The sequence below is a fragment of the Papio anubis genome, chromosome 7 (assembly GCF_008728515.1).
Source record: "Papio anubis isolate 15944 chromosome 7, Panubis1.0, whole genome shotgun sequence".
NCBI classification, from domain to species: Eukaryota; Metazoa; Chordata; class Mammalia; order Primates; family Cercopithecidae; genus Papio; species Papio anubis.
The window spans coordinates 2,760,244-2,786,152 of NC_044982.1; the positions used below are offsets into that span (position 1 = coordinate 2,760,244).

The 25,909-nt window shown below is 47.0% G+C and overlaps 1 protein-coding gene across 6 annotated transcripts in view; it reads left to right on the forward strand.

Annotated features, from left to right (window-relative positions):
• The window catches only part of PPP1R13B (protein phosphatase 1 regulatory subunit 13B), a 116,941-nt gene that overhangs the window by 87,830 nt on the left and 3,202 nt on the right, over positions 1–25,909 (forward strand). For 3 of the 6 annotated variants that reach the window (XM_017961585.3, XM_017961586.2, XM_017961584.3), the window contains exons 5-16: positions 3,950–4,051; positions 8,018–8,192; positions 9,069–9,265; positions 12,266–12,406; positions 16,325–16,505; positions 18,156–18,260; positions 20,061–20,230; positions 20,568–21,069; positions 22,270–23,039; positions 23,815–23,952; positions 24,026–24,159; positions 24,966–25,132. In XM_017961585.3, the coding sequence (XP_017817074.2) occupies positions 3,950–4,051; positions 8,018–8,192; positions 9,069–9,265; positions 12,266–12,406; positions 16,325–16,505; positions 18,156–18,260; positions 20,061–20,230; positions 20,568–21,069; positions 22,270–23,039; positions 23,815–23,952; positions 24,026–24,159; positions 24,966–25,132 (2,782 nt within the window). The remainder of the gene's footprint in view (positions 1–3,949; positions 4,052–8,017; positions 8,193–9,068; positions 9,266–12,265; positions 12,407–16,324; positions 16,506–18,155; positions 18,261–20,060; positions 20,231–20,567; positions 21,070–22,269; positions 23,040–23,814; positions 23,953–24,025; positions 24,160–24,965; positions 25,133–25,909) is intronic. The other 3 variants (XM_003902320.5, XM_009212347.4, XM_021941642.2) reach the window with 2 other exon arrangements.

Genomic DNA, 25,909 nt, shown 5'->3' on the forward strand with positions numbered 1-25,909 from the left:
TAATATGATGAATTTCTCTGTTCATAGGTAAAATTGTAGTCTTTACTACTTTTTGGTACCTAGCAAAATTTTTTTCTTTTTCTTTTCTTCTTCTTTTTTTTTTTTGATATAGGGTCTTGCTGTGTCCCCTAGGCTGGAGCGCAGTGGTACAGTCACAGCTCACTGCAGTCTCAACCTCCCGGGCTCAAACGTTCCTTCCACCTCATCCTCCTGAGTAGCTGGGACTACAGGTGTCCGCCACCATGCCTGGCTAATTTTTGTATATTTTGTAGAGATGGGGTTTCACCATGTTGTCCAGGCTGGTCTGAAACTCATGAACTGGGATTACAGCTGTGAGCCATCATGCCTGGCCACATATTAGCAAAATATTTCAGTAGTACATTAAATAGAATGTAAGACTAGCCTTCTTACTAATACTTGGAGAGGCAAATATTTTGTTTATAAAAATTTTGTAAGCTAGCTAGTAAAGTCTCTTATTTCCGCAAGTAGATTTGTGGAAGTTTGGAGAAAGAAGGCGGTGATATGATCAGATAAGTGATCATAAAAACGTCTCTTTCCCTCTGCTCATGCTGGGGTTGGGGTGGGAGGTTAGCTAGACCTGAGGTGGGGTGGGCCGTGTTTAGTGTGGAAAACAAGCGACGTGGTGTGAGGTGGAGAGTGAGCTGGGTTCATCAGGAGCAGAAACAGGGTTCCTGGAATCCAGAGTTCAGGTAGTGAACGTCGGTGTTAGAGGACATTTGGATCCCTGGGGCCACAGGTGGTAGTCCCTGCCGAAGGGATCACTGGAGCAGGTTTAAGGCTGGTGGGGTGTTTCCTGTTTGGGGGTCCTGTATTCGTAGGCACCTGTCTGACTGTTGCTGAGAGAACTTTTCTGCTAATTTAACTTAGTTGTTGGAAGTGGCTTGTGCTCTGTGTGACCTGGAGCGGAACTCATCCGACAACTCTACCATAATTAGGGACCTCGAATTGCCTGAGGGAACAGAGTTTGATTTCTTCTTATTAGATGCAATCAATGAAGAGAAATAGGGAAGAATTGGGTAATAGGTTTGTTTGAATAAATAAAGTTTATATGAAAAATTTAAAATTGTAAATAGGGATTAGGTTGCATGTAATACATTGCTAGGCCTATTATTAAAAAATCAAGTTTTCATTGAAGGGTTTTCATTTTCTTTAAAATTGTGGAAAAAGTGCTTCTTTTTTCCCAAGTTTTCACATTGCACAATTACTAAAATGTAAATTGTTACATATTTGTTGACTTACAGGTTTATGGTAGCTTATGTTTTTATAACCCATTTAAATACAATTAAAGCACACAGGCATGTTCATTTTGAAATAATTCATTCAGCTGTACGTTAGGATTTATTACACTTTTCTTTTTTTTTTTTTTTTGAGGCGGAGTCTCCCTCTGTCGCCCAGGCTGGAGTGCAGTAGCCGGATCTCAGCTCACTGCAAGCTCCGCCTCCCGGGTTCATGCCATTCTCCTGCCTCAGCCTCCCGAGTAGCTGGGACTACAGGCGCCCGCCACCACGCCCGGCTAGTTTTTTGTATTTTAGTAGAGACGGGGTTTCACTGTGTTAGCCAGGATGGTCTCGATCTCCTGACCTCGTGATCCACCCGTCTCGGCCTCCCAAAGTGCTGGGATTACAGGCTTGAGCCACCGTGCCCGGCCTACACTTTTCTATATATAAGATCTTCAGTAAAATTTCATTACAATATAAGTTGATGTATAAGATACAATGACTGAATTACTTATGACAACATGGCATATCTTAATTTTGTACCTAGAAAAACACATGCAACATAAAGAGTAGAAATGTTTGTATTGGCAAATAAAATACTTTTTGGTTTAGGTAAGTACAATATTTTAATAAGCTCTATTTTATTCATAGATACAAACATCAGAACACCAGACAGTTAAATTTCTCTTATATCCTCTTTTCACTGTTTTGTGAAGCCTTTGGTAGGGGAGACCAAAAAGCTAGTTTTTGATTTTTTTTTTTTCTTTAAGTTGTGAAATTATAAAATTAATGTTAATTGAAAGATTTGTTGAATAGACATAGTTTTCCTCTAGTCAAAAAGTGTTTAAGTCTGGGCACACTGGCTTACACCTGTACATCTGTAATCTCAGTGCTTTGGGAGACCCAGGTGGGAGGATCGTTTGAGCCCAGGAGATTGAGGCCAGCACAGGCAACATGTTGAGACCCCTGCCTCTACAAAAAAATTTTAAAAATCAGCCAGGCATGACGGCGTGTGCCTGTAGTGCTAGCTAGGCGAGAGGATAGCTTGAGGCTGCAGTGATTGCATCACTCTACCCCAGCTTGGGTGACAGAGCGAGATTCTGTCTCTAAATTAAAAAAAAAAAGGAAAAAAGCTTGTACCATATTGTTTGCTCAGGATTTTTAGATAAACAGAATGGTGGTTCCAGTTAAAGCTGTTAAATCCGGCCGGGCGCAGTGGCTCATGCCTGTAATCCAACTGTAATCCCAGCCCTTTGGGAGGCCAAAGCAGGCAGATCACAAGGTCAGGAGTTCGAGACCAGCCTGACCAATATGGTGAAACCTCATCTCTACTAAAAAACACAAAAATTAGCTGGGTGTGGTGGCGGGCACCTGTAGTCCCAGCTACTTGGGAGGCTGAGGCAGGAGAATTGCTTGAGCCCGGGAGGCGAAGGTTGCAGTGAGCCAAGATTGTGCCACTGCACTCCAGCCTGGGTGACAGAGCAAGACTCCCTCTCAAAAAAAAAAAAAAGACTGTTAAGTCCTGATTCCACGTTTCAAGAGTCAAGAATGTGCTCAAACATCCATCAAAGAAGTTTAGGAAGACATGGAGCTGGAGGAACAGAAACTGTAACTGACTATTAAGAATTCTAAGAGGTTTAAGGGTGGAGGAAGGTAAAGGTGTCCTAAGAGTATATATGAACCTAGAAGTAGAACATGGGGGCTTGAGGAGGAACTGTGTGGCCTCCCTGCTCAGAACTGAAGGGTTTGGAGATGGGCTTGTGAGAATGGAGCCCTAGGGCTTTAATGAGCTGCATGCCTCTAGGCATGCTCCTTCCGTCACCCCCATGGCTCCTCACCCAGAATGGGGCTCACATCACCCCTGCAGCCCCATGCAGATTTGTTTTGAAGAGCATATGGCACAATGCTCATAACATGTCTGTCACCGTACACAGTGCACGTGGTGTGGGCTTAGTAAGTAATGAACTGTGAGTAACAGTCAAGAACATAGACTCTGCATCTCTGCTCTGCCTCACAAGTTGACTGGCCTGTGCTTGTGTTCTTATCTGTGAAACGGGGATGTAACAGTACCCACCTGATTGGTCATTCTGAGGCTGAAATGGGTCCATATATGTAAAGTGTTCAGTTCAGGGCATCATTGACAGAATGGAGAATGGAGAAACAGCCAATTGCATTCCTCTAGATGTTACTTTGCATGTTGATTTCACATATGTAATTCTTTCAGATGATGTGTTCATGTAAGTCACGCATATGGTGTTTTTAGTTATTCGTATATTAGAATCCATTACATATTTTCATTTCCTGAAGTCAGGTGATAGTGAGATGACATTTGTTCTTAGGTGTTACCTGCATATTTATTTTTTTGGTTTTGTATCCTTAAACATTTGACAGCCTCATTTGCTCAAATATACCTACTAAATTGTCATTCCAGAAGGAGGAATGTCACTTACAATACATATTTGCAAATGTTTGCTTAAACTTGAGCCTTTACTAAATACAGTATCTGATGTTTATGCATTAGAAAAACAGTTATTTATATTTAATAAAAGCAGTCTACAATTAGGAAAAGTTCTTACAAGAAAATAAACTAGTTGGTGCTCTCCTAATTTCTAGGGATCCTCTCTAAAGTCCTGATATGTGTGAGTTTTGACTCTAGAGAAAGACAATTATGCAGATAAACGTATGTTCCAAAATAAGTGCTTTTTGTTTAGGTTGGGAATCCACGTGTTGAACTTACCCTCTCAGAGCTCCAAGATATGGCAGCTAGGCAACAGCAGCAGATTGAAAATCAGCAGCAGATGTTGGTTGCCAAGGTGAGTTATAAAAAGAGGTATTGAAACATCGTTCAAAAAGTACCTTTTTTAACCATCATTTTAGACTGGGGTCAATATGTTCTTGGGTAACGCTTATAAAATAGGACCATGCCATGGGAGTGCTAAGTGCAGTCTTTCTGTTATCACTTCCATAATAATATATGGCTACTGTAGCTCTGTGCTGGGAAGCTTATCAGGAACAAGAGTATCCTACCTTTATTTGTTTGTTTGTTTTTGGAGATGGAGTCTCACTGTCACTCCAGGAAGGAGTGCATGCAGTCTCGCCTCACTGCAGTTTTTCCGGCCTCCCGGGTTCATCACTTCATCCTCCCTCACCAGCTCCCGAGTAGCTGGGACTACAGGTGCCCTCTACCATGCCCGGCTAGTTTATTTTTAGTAGAGACAGGGTTTCACCCTGTTAGGCTAGGATGGTCTCGACCTCCTGACTGGGTGATCCACTCCGCCTTCGCCTCCCAGCGGTTGGGATTACAGGCTGGAGCCATCATGTCACTCCGCCAAGAGTATCTCACCTTTGGATACAGATTACAATAGACACCCCAAACAGGAAACTGATGGACTTTATTAAAATCAGGATAAATTTTTGAGACGGGTCTCGCTTGTCGCCTCTAGTCTGAGGTGTTGTGGCCAGATCCTGTGCTCACTGCAAGCTCCGGGCCTGTTCATGTTATTCTCCTGCCTCAGTTTCCTGAGTAGCTGGGACTATATTTCACATTTCGCTTAGCTTAAGCTTTCTACTCTCAGCAGACCCGGCCCCACCGCCAGCCTGTGACGGTCCCAACTCCCGACCCCTGATCCGCCATCCCCGCCCTCCCGCCGACTGCAGGCCTGAGCCACCGCTACTCTGGCCTAGATAAATTTGAAAATGGGCCAGGCACAGGGCTCCTGCCTGTAATCCCAGCAGGCAGGAGGATTGCTTGAGCCCTGGAGTTCAGGACCAGCCTGGGAAATATAGGGAGACCCTGTCTCTACAAAAAATAAAAAAAATTAGCCGGGCATGGTGTCATGTGGCTGTGGTCCCAGCTATGTGGGAGGTTGAGGCAGGAGGATCACTTGAGTCCAGGAGCTAGTTACTGTGAGCCAAGATCATGCCACTGCACTCTAGCCTGGGTGACAAGAGTAAGTGAGACCCTGTATTAAAAAAAAAAAAAAAAAAGAGGGGCAGGTGCGGTGGCTCATGCCTGTAATCCCACCACTTTGGGAGGCCAAGGTGGGCAGCTCACGTCAGGAGTTCGAGACCATCCTGGCTAACACGGTGAAACCCCGTTTCTGCTAAAAATATATTTTAAAAAATTAGCCGGGCGGGGTGGTGGGCCCCTGTAGTCCCACCTACTCTGGAGGCTGAGGCAGGAGAATGGCGTGAACCCGGGAGGCGGAGCTTACAGTGAGTGGAGATTGCGCTGCTGCACTCCAGCCTGGGCGACAGAGCAAGACTCCATCTCAAACAAACAAACAAAAAAAATCGGGAAGAAAGGGTGCTTTCGTTTTCTCCTTTTGCCTCTGGGTATGCTCTTGGCTATGTCATTGGTATTAGTGTTCAAGAAGAAAGCAGCAATCGGTGATGAAAACACTGATCAGGGCCATCAAGACAATGACAGGTGGTTAACGGGGCTTTCCATTGTGCCTACTCTAGGTTGGACTTGTTTGCTTTATTACAGTGTGGGGCATAGATAATGTTCATTACATATACTGAGTTCTACACTGGTTATCGAAACTGGAATTTTTCTAAATAATGGTTTAGTCACACGTAATTGAAACATCACATCTATCACACATGCCTGCTGGAAATGATCCATGTTGTAAATGATCTTAAAATGTTCCAAAACTGGCCGGGCGTGGTGGCTCACGCCTGTAATCCCAGTACTTTGGGAGGCCGAGGCAGGTGGATCATCTGAGGTCAGGAGTTCGAGATCAGCCTGACCAACATGGCGAAACCCTGACTCTACTAAAAATACAAAAATTAGGCAGACGTAGTGGCTCACGCCTATAATCCCAGCCACTCAGGCTGAGCAGGAGAATCACTTGAAGCCGGGAGGTGGAGGTTGCAGTGAGCTGAGATCACGCCATTATACTGCAGACTGGGCAACAGAGCGAGACTCTGTCTCAAAATGGAAAAAAAAAAAAAAAATTCCAAACTGCTTTAAAGATAATGTTTTTAAACATTACCAACTAGGTTCTTAATTGCTTTCTTCTGTAGAGAGATTTTCTTTATGACTAAAATGTTCAATCTGAATTTTTAAAAAATGTATTGAGTGACTGTATACTTTATTGTACTATCCACTTTTATGTAAATAATAATTTGGGTTGGACTTGTTTTAAAAAGTTGTCTCAACGTTTATTGGATTTATGAGAATAAACATGATTAAAAGTTCAATTGGAAAGTGTCCCATTAATAAGAGTTCTGAGATAAAATATACATAGTATTATGTCATTGTAAAAATTTTCTAATTCTGCTTTTTATTTTTTTCCAAATACTGATCCAAGAGTATTGCTGTTAAAAATAGTTGTAGATATTTTCAGCAATGTAAATCACAAGTTAATGCTGCATCTTAAATATTTAAGCACATATTGCTTTACCTTAGAGTGTAGTATGTAGTGCCTTCATAATCACACCTCAAATCTCTCCTTATTTAGGTATATTTTATGCATAAATATGGAATCATGAATATTTAATGTTGACTCTTTAAGGTATGTTTTCACATTAATAGGGAAAACCCTATTGAAGAGTATTGCATATATTGTTATTTTTAGATTGTTCTGGTATTGTTTGACTCTAAAATGTTTTATTATTGAAGAAACTAATCCTGGAGAAAGCAGACAGTTCCTTGATTGTTCAGTATCATAACAAATTGAAGATTTATCTCCTTAGTGATCACCTTATCTCTTTTCAGTGTAAAATCCTCTGCTGGTCAGTGTTCATGTCCTTTAGGAAATGAATTAGATTCTTGTAAGCCACTTTGTAGCAGCATGAAATGTATTACTTGCAGCAGGAAAGTAAGGCTCACTGGGACTTCACAGATGTGATAGAGTGAAGAGGAGATTGTGTTAGTGCATGTTCTGCTGCTGGGAGGTTTTCTGCAGAAGCGCTTATATTAACTGGTGTAGATCTGTGTGCATAAGAAAACCCTCTCTCACCGGGCGCGGCGGCTCACGCCTGTAATCCCAGCACTTTGGGAGGCCGAGGCGGGCGGATCACAAGGTCAGGAGATCGAGACCATCCTGGCTGACACGGTGAAACCCCATCTCTACTAAAAAAATACAGAAAAATTAGTTGGGTATGGTGGTGGACGCCTGTAGTCCCATCTACTTAGGGGGCTGAGGCAGGAGAATGATGTGAACCTGGGAGGTGGAGCTTACAGTGAGCCGAGATCGTGCCACTGCACTCCAGCCTGGGCGACAGAGCGAGACTACGTCTCAAAAAAAAAGAAAAAACCCTCTCTCTTAAAAACCCCCCAGCTCTTACTATTTCATACTTAGGTATGCCCAATAATTTCAGTTTTGTATGGTCTAAGATTCCTCTAGTGTTTTAGTATTCATTAAGATGAGTGATACTGTAGAATACTGTCACATTTTTCTTTTTGAGTATATAAAAGTAATCATAAGTTTCAGTTTTCTTTTTTCTTTTTTTTTTGAGACAGTTTCACGCTGGCACCCAGGCTGGAGTGCAGTGGCACGATCTCAGCTCACTGCAACCTCCATCTCCCAGTTTCAAGTGATTCTCCTGCCTCAGCCTCCTAAGTAGCTGGGACTATAGGCGCCCACCACAACGCCCAGTTACTTTTTGCATTTTTAGTAGAGACAGGGTTTCACCATGTTGGCCAGGCTGGTCTCGAACTCCTGACCTCAGGTGATCCACCCACCTCAGCCTCTCAAAGTGCTGGGATTACAGGTGTGAGCCACTGTGCCCGGCCTTCAATTTCCAAGGTTACATTTTTCTTTCTTTTTTAGGAACAGCGTTTACATTTTCTAAAGCAACAGGAGCGCCGTCAGCAGCAGTCTATTTCTGAAAATGAAAAGCTTCAGAAATTGAAAGAACGAGTTGAAGCCCAGGAGAACAAGCTGAAGAAAATTCGTGCCATGAGAGGACAAGTCGACTACAGCAAAATCATGAACGGCAATCTGTGTACGTGCCTGCAGCACCCCCTGACACCACTCTCACCAGGCCCAGATCCAGTGAAACACAGTGTAACTGCCTGACAATTCAGTCACAAATTCACAGGACTAAATAGGAAGTGTGCTACAGTTTTGCTCTGTTATTTGCATCTAAAAGGATGGGTTGGTTACGTTAAGTGATCTTAGAATTGTGTAGTCCCAGCTACTTGAGAGGGTGAGGTGGGAGGATTGCTTGAACCTGGGAGGTCAAGGCTGCAGTAAGCCATGATCGGGCCAGTGCTCCCCAGCCTGAATGACAGTGAGACCCTGTCTCAAAAAAATAAAGATACCTTGCGACCCTTAGATGCAGTAGAAAGATCCTCTCGTTACATTGGTACCAGTGGCCCTTTGGATTAGGGTGGGGCACTCCAAGTCTTACTCATTCAGAGGGTCTGTTTTTCTTGAATAACTTAACTTGTATCCGTGCATTAAGATAAGTTATGCTGATTTTGCTCACTTTTTTTCTGTATGAACTCTTATTTTATTCACTGGTTCAGTCTATGCCTACTTGTAAGTCACAGTGATGCATGAGACAGGCTTGGATGGCCCTGCCTTCACAAAACCTTTGGTCTCAGAGATTTCTAAGTCACTTGAACAAACTAGCTTATGGACTGATTACCCTAAAGAATAGTCAGGAATTAATACAAATATAATTATTTGCTTTATGAGTAATCAGATACATGTGTCCCAAAGGCTTTTTGAAATGTGTTTTGGATTCTGCATATCACAACTGTCTCCAAGGTCTGGCACTAGATGATACTAGAATTAAGTTCAGTGTAAGAAATGAGAAAAAAAAAAAAGGATCAACTAAATGTTTTATTCTTTTTTTGTGTGTGGGCAATTATAGCTGCTGAAATAGAAAGGTTCAGTGCCATGTTCCAGGAAAAGAAGCAGGAAGTACAGACTGCAATTTTAAGGGTTGATCAGCTTAGTCAGCAGTTGGAAGATTTAAAGAAAGGAAAACTGAATGGGTTCCAGTCTTATAATGGCAAATTGACAGGACCAGCAGCGGTGGAGCTAAAAAGACTGTACCAAGAACTACAGGTAACTCCTGGGTCTGGCAGTGGTTGTATTAAAACATTCTCATCTTTCTGTCTTTCGTTAGCGTGGGTTGGAAACCTTAGGAAGTGGAAACAAATTAGTAGATTCTTATTTAATAGTAGGCACGAGATATATTCAGTACAAAATAATTTTTAAAATGACTTGGGATAGTCCGAGTGTGGTGGCTCACACCTGTAATCCCAGCACTTTGGGAAGCCGAGGCGGGCAGATCACAAGGTCAGGAGTTCAAGACCAGCCTGGCCAATATGGTGAAACCCCATCTCCACTAAAAATACAAAAATTAGCTGGGCGTGGTGGCGCGTACCTGTAGTCCCAGCCCCCATACAGAAGAATCGCTTGAACCCAGAAGGCAGAGGCTACAGTGAGCCAAGATTGCACCACTGCACTCAAGCCTGGGCGGCAGAGTGAGACTGTCTTAAAACAACAAAAAAAAGGGATATAATTCACACAGCATACAATTCATCCATTTCAAGGATACAATTCAGTGGCTTCAGTACCTTCACAGACTTATCAGTTACGTCCACCACCACAATTAATTTTAGACATTTTTATCACCCAAAAAGAAGGCCCATACCTCTTAGCCATCACCCCACAACCTCCATACCCTCCAGAGCCTGGCAGCCACAAATCTACTTTCTGTCTCTGTGGATTTGGCTATTCTGGACATTTCATATGAGTGGAGTCATGCAGTACAGGTTGAGCATCCTTAATCCGATAATCTAAAATGCTTCAAATCTGAAACTTTCTGAGCTCCACTGTGGCATGCAAAGGAAATACATGCTCATTGGAGCATTTTGGATTTTGGATTTCGGATTTCCAAATTAGGAAGGATGCTAAACAGGTAAATATAACGTAAATATTTAAAAATCTGAATGAATCCAACGTCTGAAATGCTTCTGGGTCCCCAGCATTTTAGTTAAGGGATATTAACCAAAACACACCCTGTATGTGGTCCTTTGTGACTGGCTTCTTTCACTTAGGATGTTTTCAGCACAAAAGAATTTAATAATAATCCAGTAAAGAATTAAACTTAGGTGATATTTTAAGGCCTTTGTGTAAACTCTTTTGATGAGCTAGGTGCCTATTGTTAAATCCTTGTCTTAGCTCAGACTGCTGTAACAAAATATCATAGGCTGGATGGCTTAAACTATAGACATTTATTTCCCACCATTCTGGAGGCTGGAAGTCCAAGATCAAGGTGCCTGCAAATTCAGTTCCCATTGAGTGTTCACTTCCTGGCTTGCAGAGAGCCAGCCGCCTTCTCACTGTGTCCCCACGTGGTGGAGAGAGAGTTTTAGTCTGTCTCCATTAACTTCATCATGGGGGGCCCCACCCTCATGACCTTGCCTAAACCTAATTACCTCCTAAAGACCCTACCTCCAGACACCATTACATTGGGGTTAGGGCTTCAACATAGAGATTTTGGGGGACATATTCAGTCCTGAACAATCCTCAATATTTTCATGTCTCAGAAGTTGTCATTCAGCAGGCGATTTTTCAAGCCAGAAATAGGTCTTGCTGCTTTATTAGCACTTGCTAGAAAAAGTATTATATCATTTTATGAAATGAGGGTATTTAACTACATAGAGTAAAATCACTTGCGGCTGCTGTTCTTTAACATACATGCATAGAAGTACTACAGTATTATAAGGCTTCATGACTTCTTTTACATTTTAAGCGAGGTTTTAAGGATTTTTTGATGAAATGTGATGAGTGTGATATAAGGATGTCATTTATTTCCAGCTTTTTGGACTGCAATCCAGTTTTTTTTTTTTTTTTTTTTTTTTTTTGAGACAGAATCCGAGGCTGGAGTGCAGTGCCATGATCTTGGCTCACTGCAACCTCTGCCTCCTGGGTTCAAGGGATTCTCCTGCCTCAGCCTCCGCAGTAGCTGGGATTACAGGCGCCTACCACCACTCCTGGCTAATTTTTGTATTTTTATTAGAGACAGAGTTTCACCATGTTGGCCAGGCTGGTCTCAAACTCCTGAGCTCATGATCTGCCCACCTTGGCCTCCCAAAGTGCTGGGATTACAGGCGTGAGCCACCGCGCCCAGCTTGCAACCCAGTTTTTATTGTTGTTGTTTTGTTTTGTTTTAAGAAAGAGTCTGGCTCTGTTGCCCAGGCTGTAGTGCAGTGGGGCAATCTCAGCTCACTGCAACCACCACCTCCTGGTTTCAAGCAGTTCTCTTGCCTCAGCCTCCTGAGTAGCTGGGATTATAGGCGCACGCCACCACACCTGGCTAAATTTTGTATTTTTAGTAGAAACGGGATTTTACCATGTTGGCCAGGCTGATCTTGAACTCTTGACCTCAGGTGATCCACCTGCCTCGGCCTCCCAAAGTGCTGGGATTACAGGTGTGAGCCACCGCACCTGGCCTGCAGCCCAGTTTTTAAAAGTACATTTTATGTCCTGTTGAGTATACACATGGACGTGTGCATGCACTAGTGCTGTGGGCATCTGAAAGTTTAAGACAACTCTTACTATGGGAAGTACACTCTGATATTTTCTGTTCTATCCTAGTTCATTTCTTAAAAACGCTGGTTGCAAGCCACTAAAATGACGTAAAGGTGCTTCACTTGGTGATTCAGGCCATCGTTTTTGGTCCTTTTTGAATTTCCTGCTGCCTCCACAGTAAGGTGCATCATGTGGTGGGCTCAGGCCTGAAGCAGCTCCATGGAGTGGAGCAGATTTTCCTTTAGTTATACCGCACTCAGTCTCCTGTAATCATCATTGGCGCTAGTCATTTCGTGTGCTTTGAAGAAGATGCATCACAGATGTTCGCTCTTTCTTTGTTCCATGAGAACTCTGTCCTGGCTTCATCTCTGCTGTACCTGTGAAATATTTCACACAAGGTGGCAGTGCATGCATGTAAATATACATCAGAACTTAATGCTACTTTTTCTTTTTTAATCTCCCTGGCAATGAGAATTTGACTTTTAATTAACGCAAATCATAAAAGTTGTATTTTGTGGTTTGTAGATTCGTAACCAGCTTAACCAGGAACAAAATTCAAAACTTCAGCAGCAGAAGGAACTCTTAAATAAGCGCAACATGGAGGTGGCCATGATGGACAAGCGAATCAGTGAACTGCGTGAACGTCTCTATGGGAAGAAAATTCAGGCATGTGAAAAAGTTTTTGTGAGATAAACTACTAAAGATAGTTTATCCAAGCATTGCTCATCTTCTGTAAGTAGCATTATGCTCCCCCTATCTGCTGTAGCTGATAAAACATAAATAGGCCATAAACCATCAAAAATGACAGAACAAAGTTCCTTCTCCCAACAGCTCATTTGTTTCCTAGTGTGTGGAGGCAAAACCATCCCCAGCCTGCACCCTTGCTCTCCGTGTCCTGGCCTTCCTTCCTCCCCATGTGTTTCTGCTGTCTCCTCTTCACCGGGGGATGTTGTTGGCTCTGGAGTCGCAGCATCTGTCATGGTCTGCACTCTGCCGTTTTAAGCTGTGCCAGTTTGAGCAAATTCCTTGACTTGCATAGCCTCATGTTCTTGCTGTAAAGTGATTTGTCCTACCTGCCCCATGAGTTGTTGTAAGCATTCTTTTTTTTTTTTTTTTTTTTTTTGAGACGGAGTCTCGCTCTGTCGCCCAGGCTGGAGTGCAGTGGCCGGATCTCAGCTCACTGCAAGCTCCACCTCCCGGGTTCACGCCATTCTCCTGCCTCAGCCTCCCGAGTAGCTGGGACTACAGGCGCCCGCCACCTCGCCCGGCTAGTTTTTTGTATTTTTTAGTGGAGACGGGGTTTCACCATGTTAGCCCATGTTGGGATGGTCTCGATCTCCTGACCTCGTGATCCGCCCGTCTCGGCCTCCCAAAGTGCTGGGATTACAGGCTTGAGCCACCGCGCCCGGCCGTAAGCATTCTTATAAATAAGCCATGTGGAAGGATTTTGTAAACTCTTGACCAAAATGCTACATAAGGGGTTGTACTTCTAAAAAATCCTTATTTGATACTGAATTTCAAAGGTAGTAAATACTCGTTGAAAAAGTAATACAATAAAATACCCATTGAATAAATACTCATCGAAAAAATAATACAATAAAATACTCATTGAATAAATGCTCGTTGAAAAAATGCGTATTTATTAACCTTTGAAATTCAGTATCAAAGATTTTGGACTTGCCAGTGTCCACAATCACGAGTCAATTCCTTAAGATAAATCTCTTAAGATAAATACAGAAATATTTAAGGGAAAATGTGAAAGTCCTTTCCACCTGTTCTCTAGAGGTGGTAATTGCTAATGGTTCCAGTCTTTTCCTTAATAAAGACACAAAGGTGGCTGGGCGCAGTGGCTCACGCCTGTAATCCCAGCACTTTGGGAGGCCGAGGTGGGCGGATCACAAGGTCAGGAGATCGAGACCATCCTGGCTAACACAGTGAAACCCTGTCTCTACTAAAAAAAAAATACAAAAAAATTAGCTGGGCGCGATGGCGGGCACCTGTAGTCCCAGCTACTCGGGAGGCTGAGGCAGGAGAATGGCGTGAATCCAGGGGGCGGAGCTTGCAGTGAGCCGAGATCGCGCCACTGCACTCCAGCCTGGGCGACACAGCGAGACTCCATCTCAAAAAAAAAAAGACACAAAGGTACAGAACTTTAACTGAAAATGGGATTGCAGGAATTACACTAGTCTCACTGTCTCACCTAGTCTTTTTTTAAAGGTGTCTTTCCAGGTCATTACCTCATTCTGGTTGTACCATCTGAAAGCTATAACCAGAGCCTGTAACCCTTTTACCACCCTCTGTAGTTAGGCAGGGAGTCCTGAGTCTTGCTGCCACTCACAGTGCACTGGTGAGCACATGTGTCACTGAGCCGCCTGCATGGAGGAGGGGCGCCTGCACTCTTTGTCTTTGGCCGGATGTGGCACTTGACTTTTCTCGCACCTGTGGCACTCAGTTATTAAGGGAGCAGTGCCTGAATGCAGAGCTGAGTACACTCTGCCCTCGTGGTAGGAGAGGGGCACACCCACTCTCCTGACCCACCAGCAAGGACGCCCTTCCCACATCTCCCTTCTGCGTATAGTTTGGTGACAGAAGAGTGTCCTCTTGTTAGTCTCTGCTTCTCTGAAAGATGCTCTGAGGAGGCAGCATGGGCTTGAGGGACTTTGCCTAGGGGGAGTGGGTTTAGAGGGTGGTAGACGAAGAAGGGGGCTTCCAGTTCTGTGGGTGTCACAGTTTCTTATTTACAAATCTGCCCTTCTTTTTAAAAAACAGTGAGTTTAAAGGTCAGTAATTTGTACAACTTTATGATTTCAGATATTGGTTTTCCTTTTTCTCAAGATTAACAACAAAGAGGCCATGTAGGAGAGAGGCTGCAAGCACTTTCTCTGTGCTTACGTATGCTCTTCAGTAATGGCGTAGTAGTCAGGGCTCCCCAGAGAAAGAGAACCAGTAGCGCGCACGTGCACGTGTGTGTGTGTGTGTGTTTGTGTAGAGAAAGGAAGAGAGATTTATCTTAAGGAATTGGCTCACGTGATTGTGGACGTGTGTGTGTGTGATTTAAGGAATTGACTCACATGATGGTGGACATTGGCAAGTCCAAAATCTCTGAGGCTGGCCAGCAGCCTGGAGGCCCAGGAGAGATGTTGCAGCTGGAGTCCGAAGGCCGACTCTAGGCAGGATCGCGCTTTCTCAGGGCATCTCTCTGTTTCTCTTAGGGCATTCCACTGATTGGATGGGGCCCACCCACCTTCTAGAGGGTCATCTGCTTTACTCAAATCTACCAATTTAAAAGTTAATCTCATCCAGATTGGAGACTGTTATTCTAAGTGAAGTAACTCAGGAATGGAAAACCAAACATCGTTATGTTCTCACTCATAAGTGGGAGCTAAGCTATGAGGATGCAAAGGCATAAGAATGACACAGTGGACTTTGGGGACTCAGCGGGAAAGGGTGGGAAGGGGGTGAGGGATAAAAGACTACAAATTGTGTGCAGTGTACCAGTGCTTGAGTTCACCATATCTCACAAATCACCACTAAATAACTTACTCATGTAACCAAACACCACCTGTTTCCCAATAACCTATGGAAATTTAAAAAAAAAAAAAAAAATTAATCTCATCTAGAAAATACCTTTTTCATAACATGTAGTCTGGTGTTTGGCCAAATAACTGGTTACTAGCCAAGGTGATGTATAAAGTTAACCATCACAAATAGCTAGATTCATTCCACCTACACTTCAAGGGATCGCCTTGAAGCAGTCAGTATTTTTTATTTTTGCAGAGATGCGTCTCCACCCTGAGGTCCTAGGCACCTTTGAGCAGTTGTGAAAGCCACCACCCCTCACCCCAAGATGACCTATGAAATGATCTCTGCTCACGCATGTAGAATCTTACAGACAATCAGATGGGTTATGCATCCCATTTAGAGCCTATATTGACATCTCGAGGAGTCAGTAGTTCTCTAGAATCCCTATTCCAGGCCCCGTTGTTCCTGAGCAGTGTTACGTGAACAGTGTCCTCTGTCTGTGGCTCTGTGTCCTGGCTGAGAAGGGCAGCGCTGCCTTCAGGGAACTGGGCTCATTGCTCGGAGTCAGAGTCTTCTCTGCTCACTGTGCCCCATGTGGCTTGGACAGTACTGACTACAGCCCTTATCCTGACTTTACAGGTGTGGGCATAGAGGCCAAGTCACCTGCCCAAAGCAGCACAGTGAGTAAGTGACAGAAGAGGGAATTTGAAGCCAGGCTCAGGCCTAGGATTTGACCAATGTCTCTGTGCCCACCTAAGGGAGGAAGAGCATCCTGAGTAAGAGGGAAGCTACATGTGGATCATGGGGAAGTCGCTCTGCCCTGGTGTCAGCTCATGTGTACGGCTCCGGATGGGTGGGTGTTGTCAGAGAATTGCTCATAGGAAGCTACAGTTCCTTCTCCGCAGTCTCCCCTTCTAGATGCCGATCTTTCCAGATGACACGCTTCCTAAAAACAAACCACTGAGTGATTGGTTTCTGTCCGAGCTGGCAGTCTCTTGCACTAGGCTTAGGATTTCTTTTAATTTAGGGGAATCTTGACTCTCATTTCTTCCCAATTTGTAGCTGAACCGTGTGAATGGCACGTCATCACCACAGTCACCTCTGAGCACATCCGGCAGGGTCGCTGCTGTGGGGCCTTATATCCAGGTTCCCAGTGCCGGAAGCTTTCCTGTCCTGGGGGACCCCATAAAGCCCCAATCTCTCAGTATTGCCTCAAATGCTGCTCATGGAAGATCCAAATCCGGTGAGTGGTCCTGGCCCTCTTTGTAGGGGAGAGTTTGTGAGCAGGGAATGGGGCTTGCAGTGGAGGGGTAGGGGGCGTGGCAGGCTCCTGAGGCTCTGACCCACACATCATCAGACTCCAGGCTCAGTCTCCCCCTGAGGCATGTGGGGAGCTGTGTTCCCCCGTGGTAACAACTCCAAAAAGAAACAAGTTATTTTTACTGAACCAGAGGTCTCTATTGTGTGGTTTTTCAAAACACAAATGATTAATTAAAACTCTGATCCATGGGCTGGGCGTGGTGGCTCACATCTGTAATCCCAGCACTTTGGGAGGCTGAGGCGGGTGGATCACCTGAGGTCAGGAGGTCAAGACCAGTCTGGCCAACATGGTGAAACCCCGTCTCTACTAAAAATACAAAAATCAGCTGGGTGTGGTGGCGTGCACCTGTAATCCCAGCTACTCGGGAGGCTGAGGCAGGAGAATCACTTGAACCCAGGAGGCGGAGCTTGCAGTGAGCCAAGATCGTGCCACTGTGCTCCAGCCTGGGCAACAAGAGTGAAACGTCATCTCAAAAAAAAAAAAGCTGACCCACAAGCGTCCTCTCCTACTGCAGGTTTAGTTACCCTGAGGACACTGAGGGCCGGCATGGATGCCTCACCACAACTCAGCTGCAGCCAGCCAGGTGGAGGGGCTGCCCCTACAAACAGAGCTCTGTCCTCATTGATCAAAGTCCCCACATCATTGCTTTGGTCTTGACCTCACAATGGTGCTGTGTGATGGACTTGGGCCTCTAGCTCCGTGCTCCAGTGTAGTCCACGGGTGGCGTCCCTGCCAAGCAGAGGGCAAGCTGTTCGTGGAGAGTCTGTTTCTCAACCAATGCATTAAAAGTGTTGGGACTTCCTTGCCGTAAGACTTTATGACTGGGGTTGACACATTTCCCTTAACACAGGGCATCAGGAATCCCTGTCCTGATGTATTGAAACACACCTTCATTTATGAAAACAGTACTGTTAACTCTCTGGCCATCAGTCCTGGGTTTTGAGCCCCCTTTTCAGCATTGGTGGTGGATTTGTGCTTATCTTTGTTTGCTTCATTTTCTCTTGCCTGCCCCCCAGGAGGGACAGCGACACATCTGTTGCCCCCACTGGGGAGCTTGGGGCTTGTTCTGAACTCCAGAAGAGAAGGCCATCACCAGCCCTTGTGAGCCACAAGCCCCCACTCAGATCCCTTATGGCCGTGTCTCAGCAGCCACATAAAGTGTGGGGTTGGCATGAACCCCTAACTACAGCTTGCTCTGCTAAGCTGTTATTTATAGTTTTAACCACCCTGTGGTAGGAGTAGATATTTGTCTGTTTCCAGTGGGAGGTAATTAGCACAGCCAGCTACTTCTCTGCTGACTTCGTTTGAAAAACTCCCCAAGCTGAGAATATCTGCTGTTTCCCATCCCTGTTGGTGTCTGCTGTGCTGCCTCAAGGGGTTGCAGGAAGGAGATGCCTTCACAAAGCCGTGGTCCTAGTCTCTGCTGTGGTTTAAAGTCATGGACACAGGAAACCTGTGCTCGCCTTCAGAGTGGGGACAGAAGCTCAGCCCAGAGGTGGAGCTGGGGTGTGAAACCTCCTGGCAGGGACTCTAATCCCTCGCTGTTGGCTGTCCTGGTTCTGTGTCACACAGATGGCCACAGTAAACCCAGAGTGACCAGCTCATGGACAGTGTCAGACCTCGACGTCGGGCCTAACTGTGGCTCCTCGCGGCCCTCTGCAAGCCCATTTGTAAACCGTATGTTGGCTGACAAGCTTAGTGGGAAGCTATGTCCTCTTTAATATGTACAAAATCAACTGTCACTTGTTTTTCCAAACTGACAAAGGTCTGCTGATCACATCTAGACTTGAAAAAGATGCCACACAAACATAATTTGTCCCTTTCTTCAACAGACAGGTACGGAGTTTGGGTGGGGCCACATGTACCCTCCCATCCTCAGAAAGGGTGTGACACCGAGGGACAGATGCTGGCATAGCATGGGTTTTGTTTTGGAGGGTTTTTTGTTTGTTTTTACAAAATTAAGATAATTTTCTGAGTTTATTATGAGGCTTTTAGTTTTACAGTCATACTAAAAGATAATTGTTCCTCTACAGTGAAAATAAGTGATTTTCCTTCTATATCTCTTGCCTTGTTTTGAAGAAAGGAGAAAATTGCTTTTTGGTCCCCACTATGGCTAATTTCCATAAAACTTCCTGTTGCTGGGTGGTTTCTGAAGCAGCTGGACAGCCACATTCCCTGTGACCCTGAGAGCACAGGCCCTGTTCTTGGGGAGCCTGCAGGTTTCTGGCCACACATCCTCCAGGCCACACGGAGCAAGATGGCAGTTGGTCCAGGGGCCTTGGAATGCCTCGCCAGGACCCACGGGGCTTGACTAGAGCTGTCGCAGAAGCTGCTGCCTGGAGCCAGCAGTGATGTTTAGCAGCGTCATACTTTAGCAGCCCAGCAGTGTATGCAGCTGGGGTTGCAGTGCTGCTGCATTGGGTTGGTTTGGCTTAGGAGCCAGCCATGTGAGGCTGCAGCTGGTGGGCCCCTGTGTTGCCCAGGCGCTCAGAGTGCAGTTGGGAAGCTTCCTTGTCATGTTCTATGAGTCCAGAGTTCTGGCTCAAGCGTTGTTGTGAGGACCAATCATTTTCCTGCTGCTGCTTAGTTGCCTGTGCTGGCAGATGGGATAGGGAAGGGGATGTGCTGTTCCTGCCAGGAGGGCCCAAAACAGTCCCTCTGATTTCTGTCTGTCCCATATTGCTGGTGGCGCTGGAAGTGCTGAACACTTTAGTTCAGTTCAGCACCTGTTCCTGTGAAAGAAAACCCAGGAACCTGTGTTATAATGGACTTTAGGCTACTGTGAGGGGTCCTGTGTTACCAGGGGACACTTCTGCACCCTTTTTCAGTTTGGAAAATACTCCATAAAGAACGTATCATTTCAGTGGCTTTCCTAAAAACTTGGGGTTGATGACTGGCTTTCTAATCACTGCAACAGAACGATAGCCTGCTCCTCCTGCTACGCACATCAGTGGGGACTTGCATGGGCCTCCTGTGATCATAAGTGACCTTAGAGGGCAGAACTTTTTATCTCAGTAATGAAAGTGCTACAGGTCAAACCTGTTATGAAGTCAAAAGATCAGTCTTTTCTATTGCTCTATGTAATTGTGTTTATAAACAGTGTTTCAAAAGTAAGGGCCAGTGCTTGTTTTATTTGGTGGTGCTAATGTAATGGATTTGACCTGTGTTGAAATAGGGCGCAGCCCCGGGCCCGCACCAGTGGAACCTTGGTTTGGCGTGAGTCTCTGCTAACACTTGAGGCGATTTGGGCATTGGCAGTGAGCTGCCAGCAGAGCCCATCCCTTGGTCTTGTGCACGGGTCTGTGGGCGCTGGAGGAGATCAGTTGTGCATGTGGCTGGTGGTCAACCACTTGGTTAATGGATCAGCATCAGAATGGGATGTCCCAGTGCTGTTTTTGTTTCTGGCAGGGTGTTATTCTTAGGTTGGTTCAACTAACATCAAGAATAGTTTTACTTAAGTTCTGTGTTCTTTTCAAGCTAATGATGGAAACTGGCCAACATTAAAACAGAATTCTAGCTCTTCAGTGAAACCAGTGCAGGTGGCTGGTGCAGACTGGAAGGATCCGAGCGTGGAGGGGTCTGTCAAGCAGGGCACCGTCTCCAGCCAGCCTGTGCCCTTCTCAGCACTGGGAGCCGCGGAGAAGCCGGTAGGCAAGCTCTTCAACAGAGCTCTCTTCTGCCTTAGTACTAATCTAAAGGGTATGACTTGTCAGGAGGCAAGTTAATCCTGTTATTGTCCAGACAACACCAGAAGTCCTGAGAGGGTTACTGGGCGCCAAGAGCCTGAGCAGCCCACGAGCACACACACCTTTCGGTCAGAACTTTTGCAGACAAGCAATGAGCTCAACAGTGTGCCCCATGCCCTGGTCCCAGCCAGTTTGACGGATTACAAATCCTACTGTGTATTCTTTCGGGAATGTGGGTGGAAATATGCTTAACTGCTCAAAGGGTGACTTTGTTTTTCTTCTTAACACCTAAACTTAGGGCACCGAGATGGGTAAAGTGCCACCTCCCATCCCGGGTGTAGGCAAACAGCTGCCTCCAAGCTATGGGACATACCCAAGTCCCACACCTCTGGGTCCTGGGTCGACAAGCTCCCTGGAAAGGAGGAAGGAAGGCAGCCTGCCCAGGCCCAATGCAGGCCTGCCAAGTCGACAGAGGCCCACCCTGCTGCCCCCCACAGGCAGTGCCCCCCAGCCAGGCTCTTCACAACAGATTCAGCAGAGGATTTCTGTACCGCCAAGTCCCACGTACCCGCCAGCGGGACCACCTGCATTTCCAGCTGGGGACAGCAAGCCTGAACTCCCACTGACAGTGGCCATTAGGCCCTTCCTGGCCGATAAAGGATCAAGGCCACAGTCTCCCAGGAAAGGACCCCAGACAGTGAATTCAAGTTCCATATACTCCATGTACCTCCAGCAAGCCACACCACCTAAGAATTACCAGCCGGCAGCACACAGCGCCTTAAATAAGTCAGTTAAAGCAGGTAGAGTGGGTTTATACTCTCCTTTTCTTGGGCTAGAAAATTATACTTTTAATTAAGAAAATACTAATGCATATCTTTATATTTGGGCCATGTGCTATTTAGGGTTAAACTTAATTCTTACGTAAAAGTACAGCCTTGGGTGTCAGTGTGAGAAGGGAATGGAAGCTGGAATGCATAGAGGAGGCCGTTTTGCAGATGGCTCACAGTTCTCTGACTTCCTGTCTGAGCAGCCACCTCCCTGTGCTACTTAGGAAATCCAGCTCCAGGAAGGGTGAGATGTTGAGAATTTCCTCTTTTCCTTCTGTTTCATGGTAACTTGTGCCAGGAGCTGTCCAGTGAGCAGAGGGTGGCCTTGACCATTGGCCCTCCTGGCAGTGGCTGAACCCAACCCCTGGGCATGGGCAATTTAAGGAGGGCATCTGCTGCTTAGGAGCCTCCCCCATAGCCCAGAGGAGAGGAAAGCCTTGGTTTGGGTTATGGAGCTCAGATGTTCTAAGAAGGCAGCTGAGAGAAGGTAGCTTAGTTCCACACCTACCACAGAGGCCGATGGTGTTTCCAGCTCTTATGGGAGGAAGCCGCGGGTCAGTTCTAGGTTAGGGCCTCCTTAGACATTCCTGGGCATTGGCTGCAGCTTCTAGACTCATAGTTGAGGGATTCCTGGACGTGCCTGGTCACTCCCTGCACAGGGACCTCCCAGGTGGTGGTGCAGGGAGGGTTCCCTTGTGGGGAGGGTTATGGCCATGGTGGGAAAGGCTTAGACCATTCTCAAGAGCTCCTGGACTTCCAGGTAAAACCTTCCTGCTCTGAGGAGGCGCGTGTTTCTCCGTCACCTGAGTTAGTCCGAGAATCAGATGCATGTTTAGTGGTTTTTGTCTTTTTCCTTGGCCAGAAAACAGGCAGGCTTGTCTGCGGTGGGAAAGTTGGGTTAGCAACCTATTTTTTTCTTCTGAAAAAGCTCCAGTTCTGGAAACCCAAATATAAAAACCGACACATAAGAGAGGCACTGCACCTTCCAGAAGGAGTCAGGGGAGGCTCTAGGAGGAGGAGGTTTCCTCAGAGATTTGAAATGAGAATTGAAGAACAGCAGCAGATGTATATATGTCTCTCTGCAGGAGCCTGCCTCTGGTGTAATCATAGGTGTGTATGACTAGATCTCTGCAGTGAGGTCGAAATTGCCTCTGCCCTTTGTGTCTCTCGCAGTGTATGGTAAGCCTGTTTTACCTTCGGGTTCAACATCTCCATCGCCGCTGCCGTTTCTTCACGGGTCGCTGTCCACGGGCACACCACAGCCTCAGCCACCCTCAGAAAGTGCTGAGAAAGAGCCCGAGCAGGACGGCCCCACCGCCCCCACAGATGGCAGCACCGTGGAGAGCCTGCCACGGCCACTCAGCCCCACCAAGCTCACGCCCATCGTGCATTCGCCACTGCGCTACCAGAGTGACGCGGACCTTGAGGCCCTCCGCCGGAAGCTGGCCAACGCGCCCCGGCCCCTGAAGAAGCGCAGCTCCATCACAGAGCCCGAGGGCCCCGGCGGGCCCAACATCCAGAAGCTGCTGTACCAGCGCTTCAACACCCTGGCCGGCGGCATGGAGGGCACCCCTTTCTACCAGCCCAGCCCCTCCCAGGACTTCATGGGCACATTGGCCGATGTGGACAATGGAAACACCAATGCCAATGGAAACCTGGAAGAGCTCCCCCCTGCCCAGCCTACAGCCCCACTCCCCGCCGAGCCTGCCCCGTCGTCAGATGCCAATGATAATGAGTTACCTTCCCCTGAACCAGAGGAGCTCATCTGTCCGCAAACCACCTACCAAACTGCTGAGCCAGCGGAGGACAATAACAACAATGTGGCCACGGTCCCCTCCACGGAGCAGATCCCAAGTCCTGTGGTCGAGGCCCCATCTCCAGGGGAAGAGCAGGTCCCTCCAGCACCTCTTCCCCCTGCCAGCCACCCTCCTGCCACCTCCACGGTGGGTGTCATTGCTAGATCAAAGCCTGGCCTTCCTGGTCATTCATGCAACTAGGACCTCTGGGGTCCTCCCTTGGTCAGGCTGTGCTGGGAGCAGTGAGAACCAGGGCTGTCCCTGAGTTAGGTCTTGTGGGGAGGACGGACAGTCACACAGACCAATGGAGCATGAAAAGGCATGACAAATGGGGCTTGGCCACACTGTGCATGTGGCCAGGGAGCTCCAGAGGCTTTCCTGAGGAAGGGGAGCTGTCGCTGGCACCTGAAGGTCCTGTAGAGAGACGAGGGAAGAAGCATCTAGACAAAGGCCCTGGGTGGGAGGTCAGTGTTGATGGAGCAGAGAGGGAGCCAGGCGCCATCTCAGGGAACCCTCGGTGGGGTTTTCTCCACTAGGATCTGGTGCTGTAGCAGGAAGAACCCTATCGCATGTGGGCAGGAATGAGCTGCTGGCTCCCATCAGCTACTTGGCAGTCACACGCCACCCTCCCTCCCACAGGGTCTTCCGAGGAGTGGCCAGAAGCTCAAACACAACCGTGTCCCTCTGTGAGTGAGCCAGGGACTCAGGCCCCAGGGCAGTGCTCTCCCTGATAGTGAGCATAGAGTGGCCCTGCCCCTTATTTGAGGTGGTCACCTGCGTGCTGCTACTGCTGCCACACCAGGGATGCTTCACAGAGCCACTGTCTTTGGGCTTTAGCTCTCACCACTCTTTCGCAGCAGGCATGGGTTCTTAGACTTTAGTGGACCAGCTCTAACTGGAAAGCTTGCTTCCTTCTCAACAGAGCAAGCGGACCAACTTGAAGAAGCCCAACTCGGAGCGGACAGGGCATGGGCTGAGAGTCCGGTTTAACCCCCTGGCACTGCTTCTAGACGCATCTCTGGAAGGAGAGTTCGATCTGGTGCAGAGGATCATCTACGAGGTGAGCTGCAGCTGGGGACCAGTGCACGCTGCTGGGGGCGAGGGGGCGGGCACTCACAGGCCATGTGTCCTAGGTGGAAGATCCCAGCAAGCCCAACGATGAAGGGATCACCCCACTGCACAACGCCGTCTGCGCTGGCCACCATCACATCGTGAAGTTCCTGTTGGACTTTGGCGTCAACGTGAATGCTGCTGATAGTGATGGATGGTGAGGCCCTGTGGGGGTGTGGGGTGGAGAGATTTACTTTCCCTACTTTACATAAGGAAAACATGCATGTTCTAGACAAACAGGAAGCACGGAAGAGAATTAGAGCAAGAACACCCATCATTTCATCCTTAAAAGATAGCTGTTGCCAGGGTTTCCTTGCCTGTCTTTCCAGCCTTTTCTCTTGATGATTTTGTTAAAAACATGGCTGTGGTTATGCTCTTTCTGTGCCCCATCATTAACATTGCAATCTAAGCATTCTGTGAATCATTCCATCTTCCCCTTTTCCTGTGTTCCATATGAACTCTTCCCACTCTGTGCTCCGTGTGAAAAGCAGCCTCGGCCTCCCCCTGGGTCAGGCATGTAGGTTGTTGCATCGTTCATTTCCGTTTGCCTTCGGGAGCTATGCTGCTGGGCGAGACACATTGGTCTCCTGTGGGGTTATTTTGAACTTTTAGACAGCTGTCATTGAATCGTGGTAAAATACACATAGCATGAAATTTCACATCTTAGCTATTTTTAAATGTGTGTTTCAGTGTATTATGTACATTCACATCACCATGCAGTGTGGCGTGAATATCTGTGGATTGGCCATTTCTCAACCCATTCCCTGTGCCCCCTTTTCAAAATGTATGTATGGTCTGAAACAATTGACTCATGGAAATCATGCCTTTAAAGAAACAACACAGAGACTTGATGGCACAAAGGCGGGCGCCTTCCATGAGATTCCTTAGAGGGAAATCTCTGAGGGCCGTGACCTACAGGACAGGCAGTGCCAGGCCTGCACCTTCACCTGTGCTCTATTCCAGGACGCCGCTGCACTGCGCTGCCTCTTGTAACAGCGTTCACCTCTGCAAACAGCTGGTGGAGAGTGGTGCCGCCATTTTTGCCTCAACCATAAGCGACATTGAAACTGCTGCAGACAAGTGTGAGGAGATGGAGGAAGGCTACATCCAGTGCTCCCAGTTTCTGTACGGTATGCAGGGGAGGCCTGGGGCCGCAGTGGTGCTGTCTGCCATGGCACTGCCACGGTACTGCCATGGTGCTGCCATGGTGCTGCCACGGCAAAGTCGGCAGGCACCAGAGAAGCTTCAGCGCAGCTTTCTGTTTGTTTTTTTAAGACAGGAGACAAGGTCTCATTCTGTCACCCAGGCTGGAGTGCAGTGTTGCGATCATGGCTCACTGCAGCCTCGACCTTCCAGGCTCAATTGATCCTCCCGCCTTAGCCTCCCAAGTAGCTGGGACTACGGCCTTGTCCCACCACAACCAGCTAATTTTTTGTACTTTTTTTTTTTTTTTGTAGAGACAGTTTTTCGCCACGTTGCCCAGGGTGGTCTCGAACTCCTGGGCTCAAGCGATCTGCCCACTTTCAGCCTTCTAAAGTGCTGGGATCACAGGTGTGAGCCACCGTGCCCGGCAGCACAGCATTCTCGAGCTGTTCCACCTTCTTCAGGGGCAGCCAGGATGTCTCAGTCGAGTGAAGGTCACACTGCCCCTTGTTTTCATTCCTGAAAACGTGTTTGAAAGTCCATGTTGTTAGAAAGATTCTCTGCCAGATTCCCAAGAAAACAGAATGACTTGGCTGTGCTCTGCATAGATGTTTTGCACCCTTGCTTCCGGGAGCAAGGCCAGCTCCATTCCTGGGGTGGCCTGGGGCCCTGGCCGTTCCCCGGAAACATCTGATGAATGAGGCTCATGTCCTAATTAAGCTGCTTTAGCCAGGGCCACATTTTCCAAGCGCTGGAACATCTTC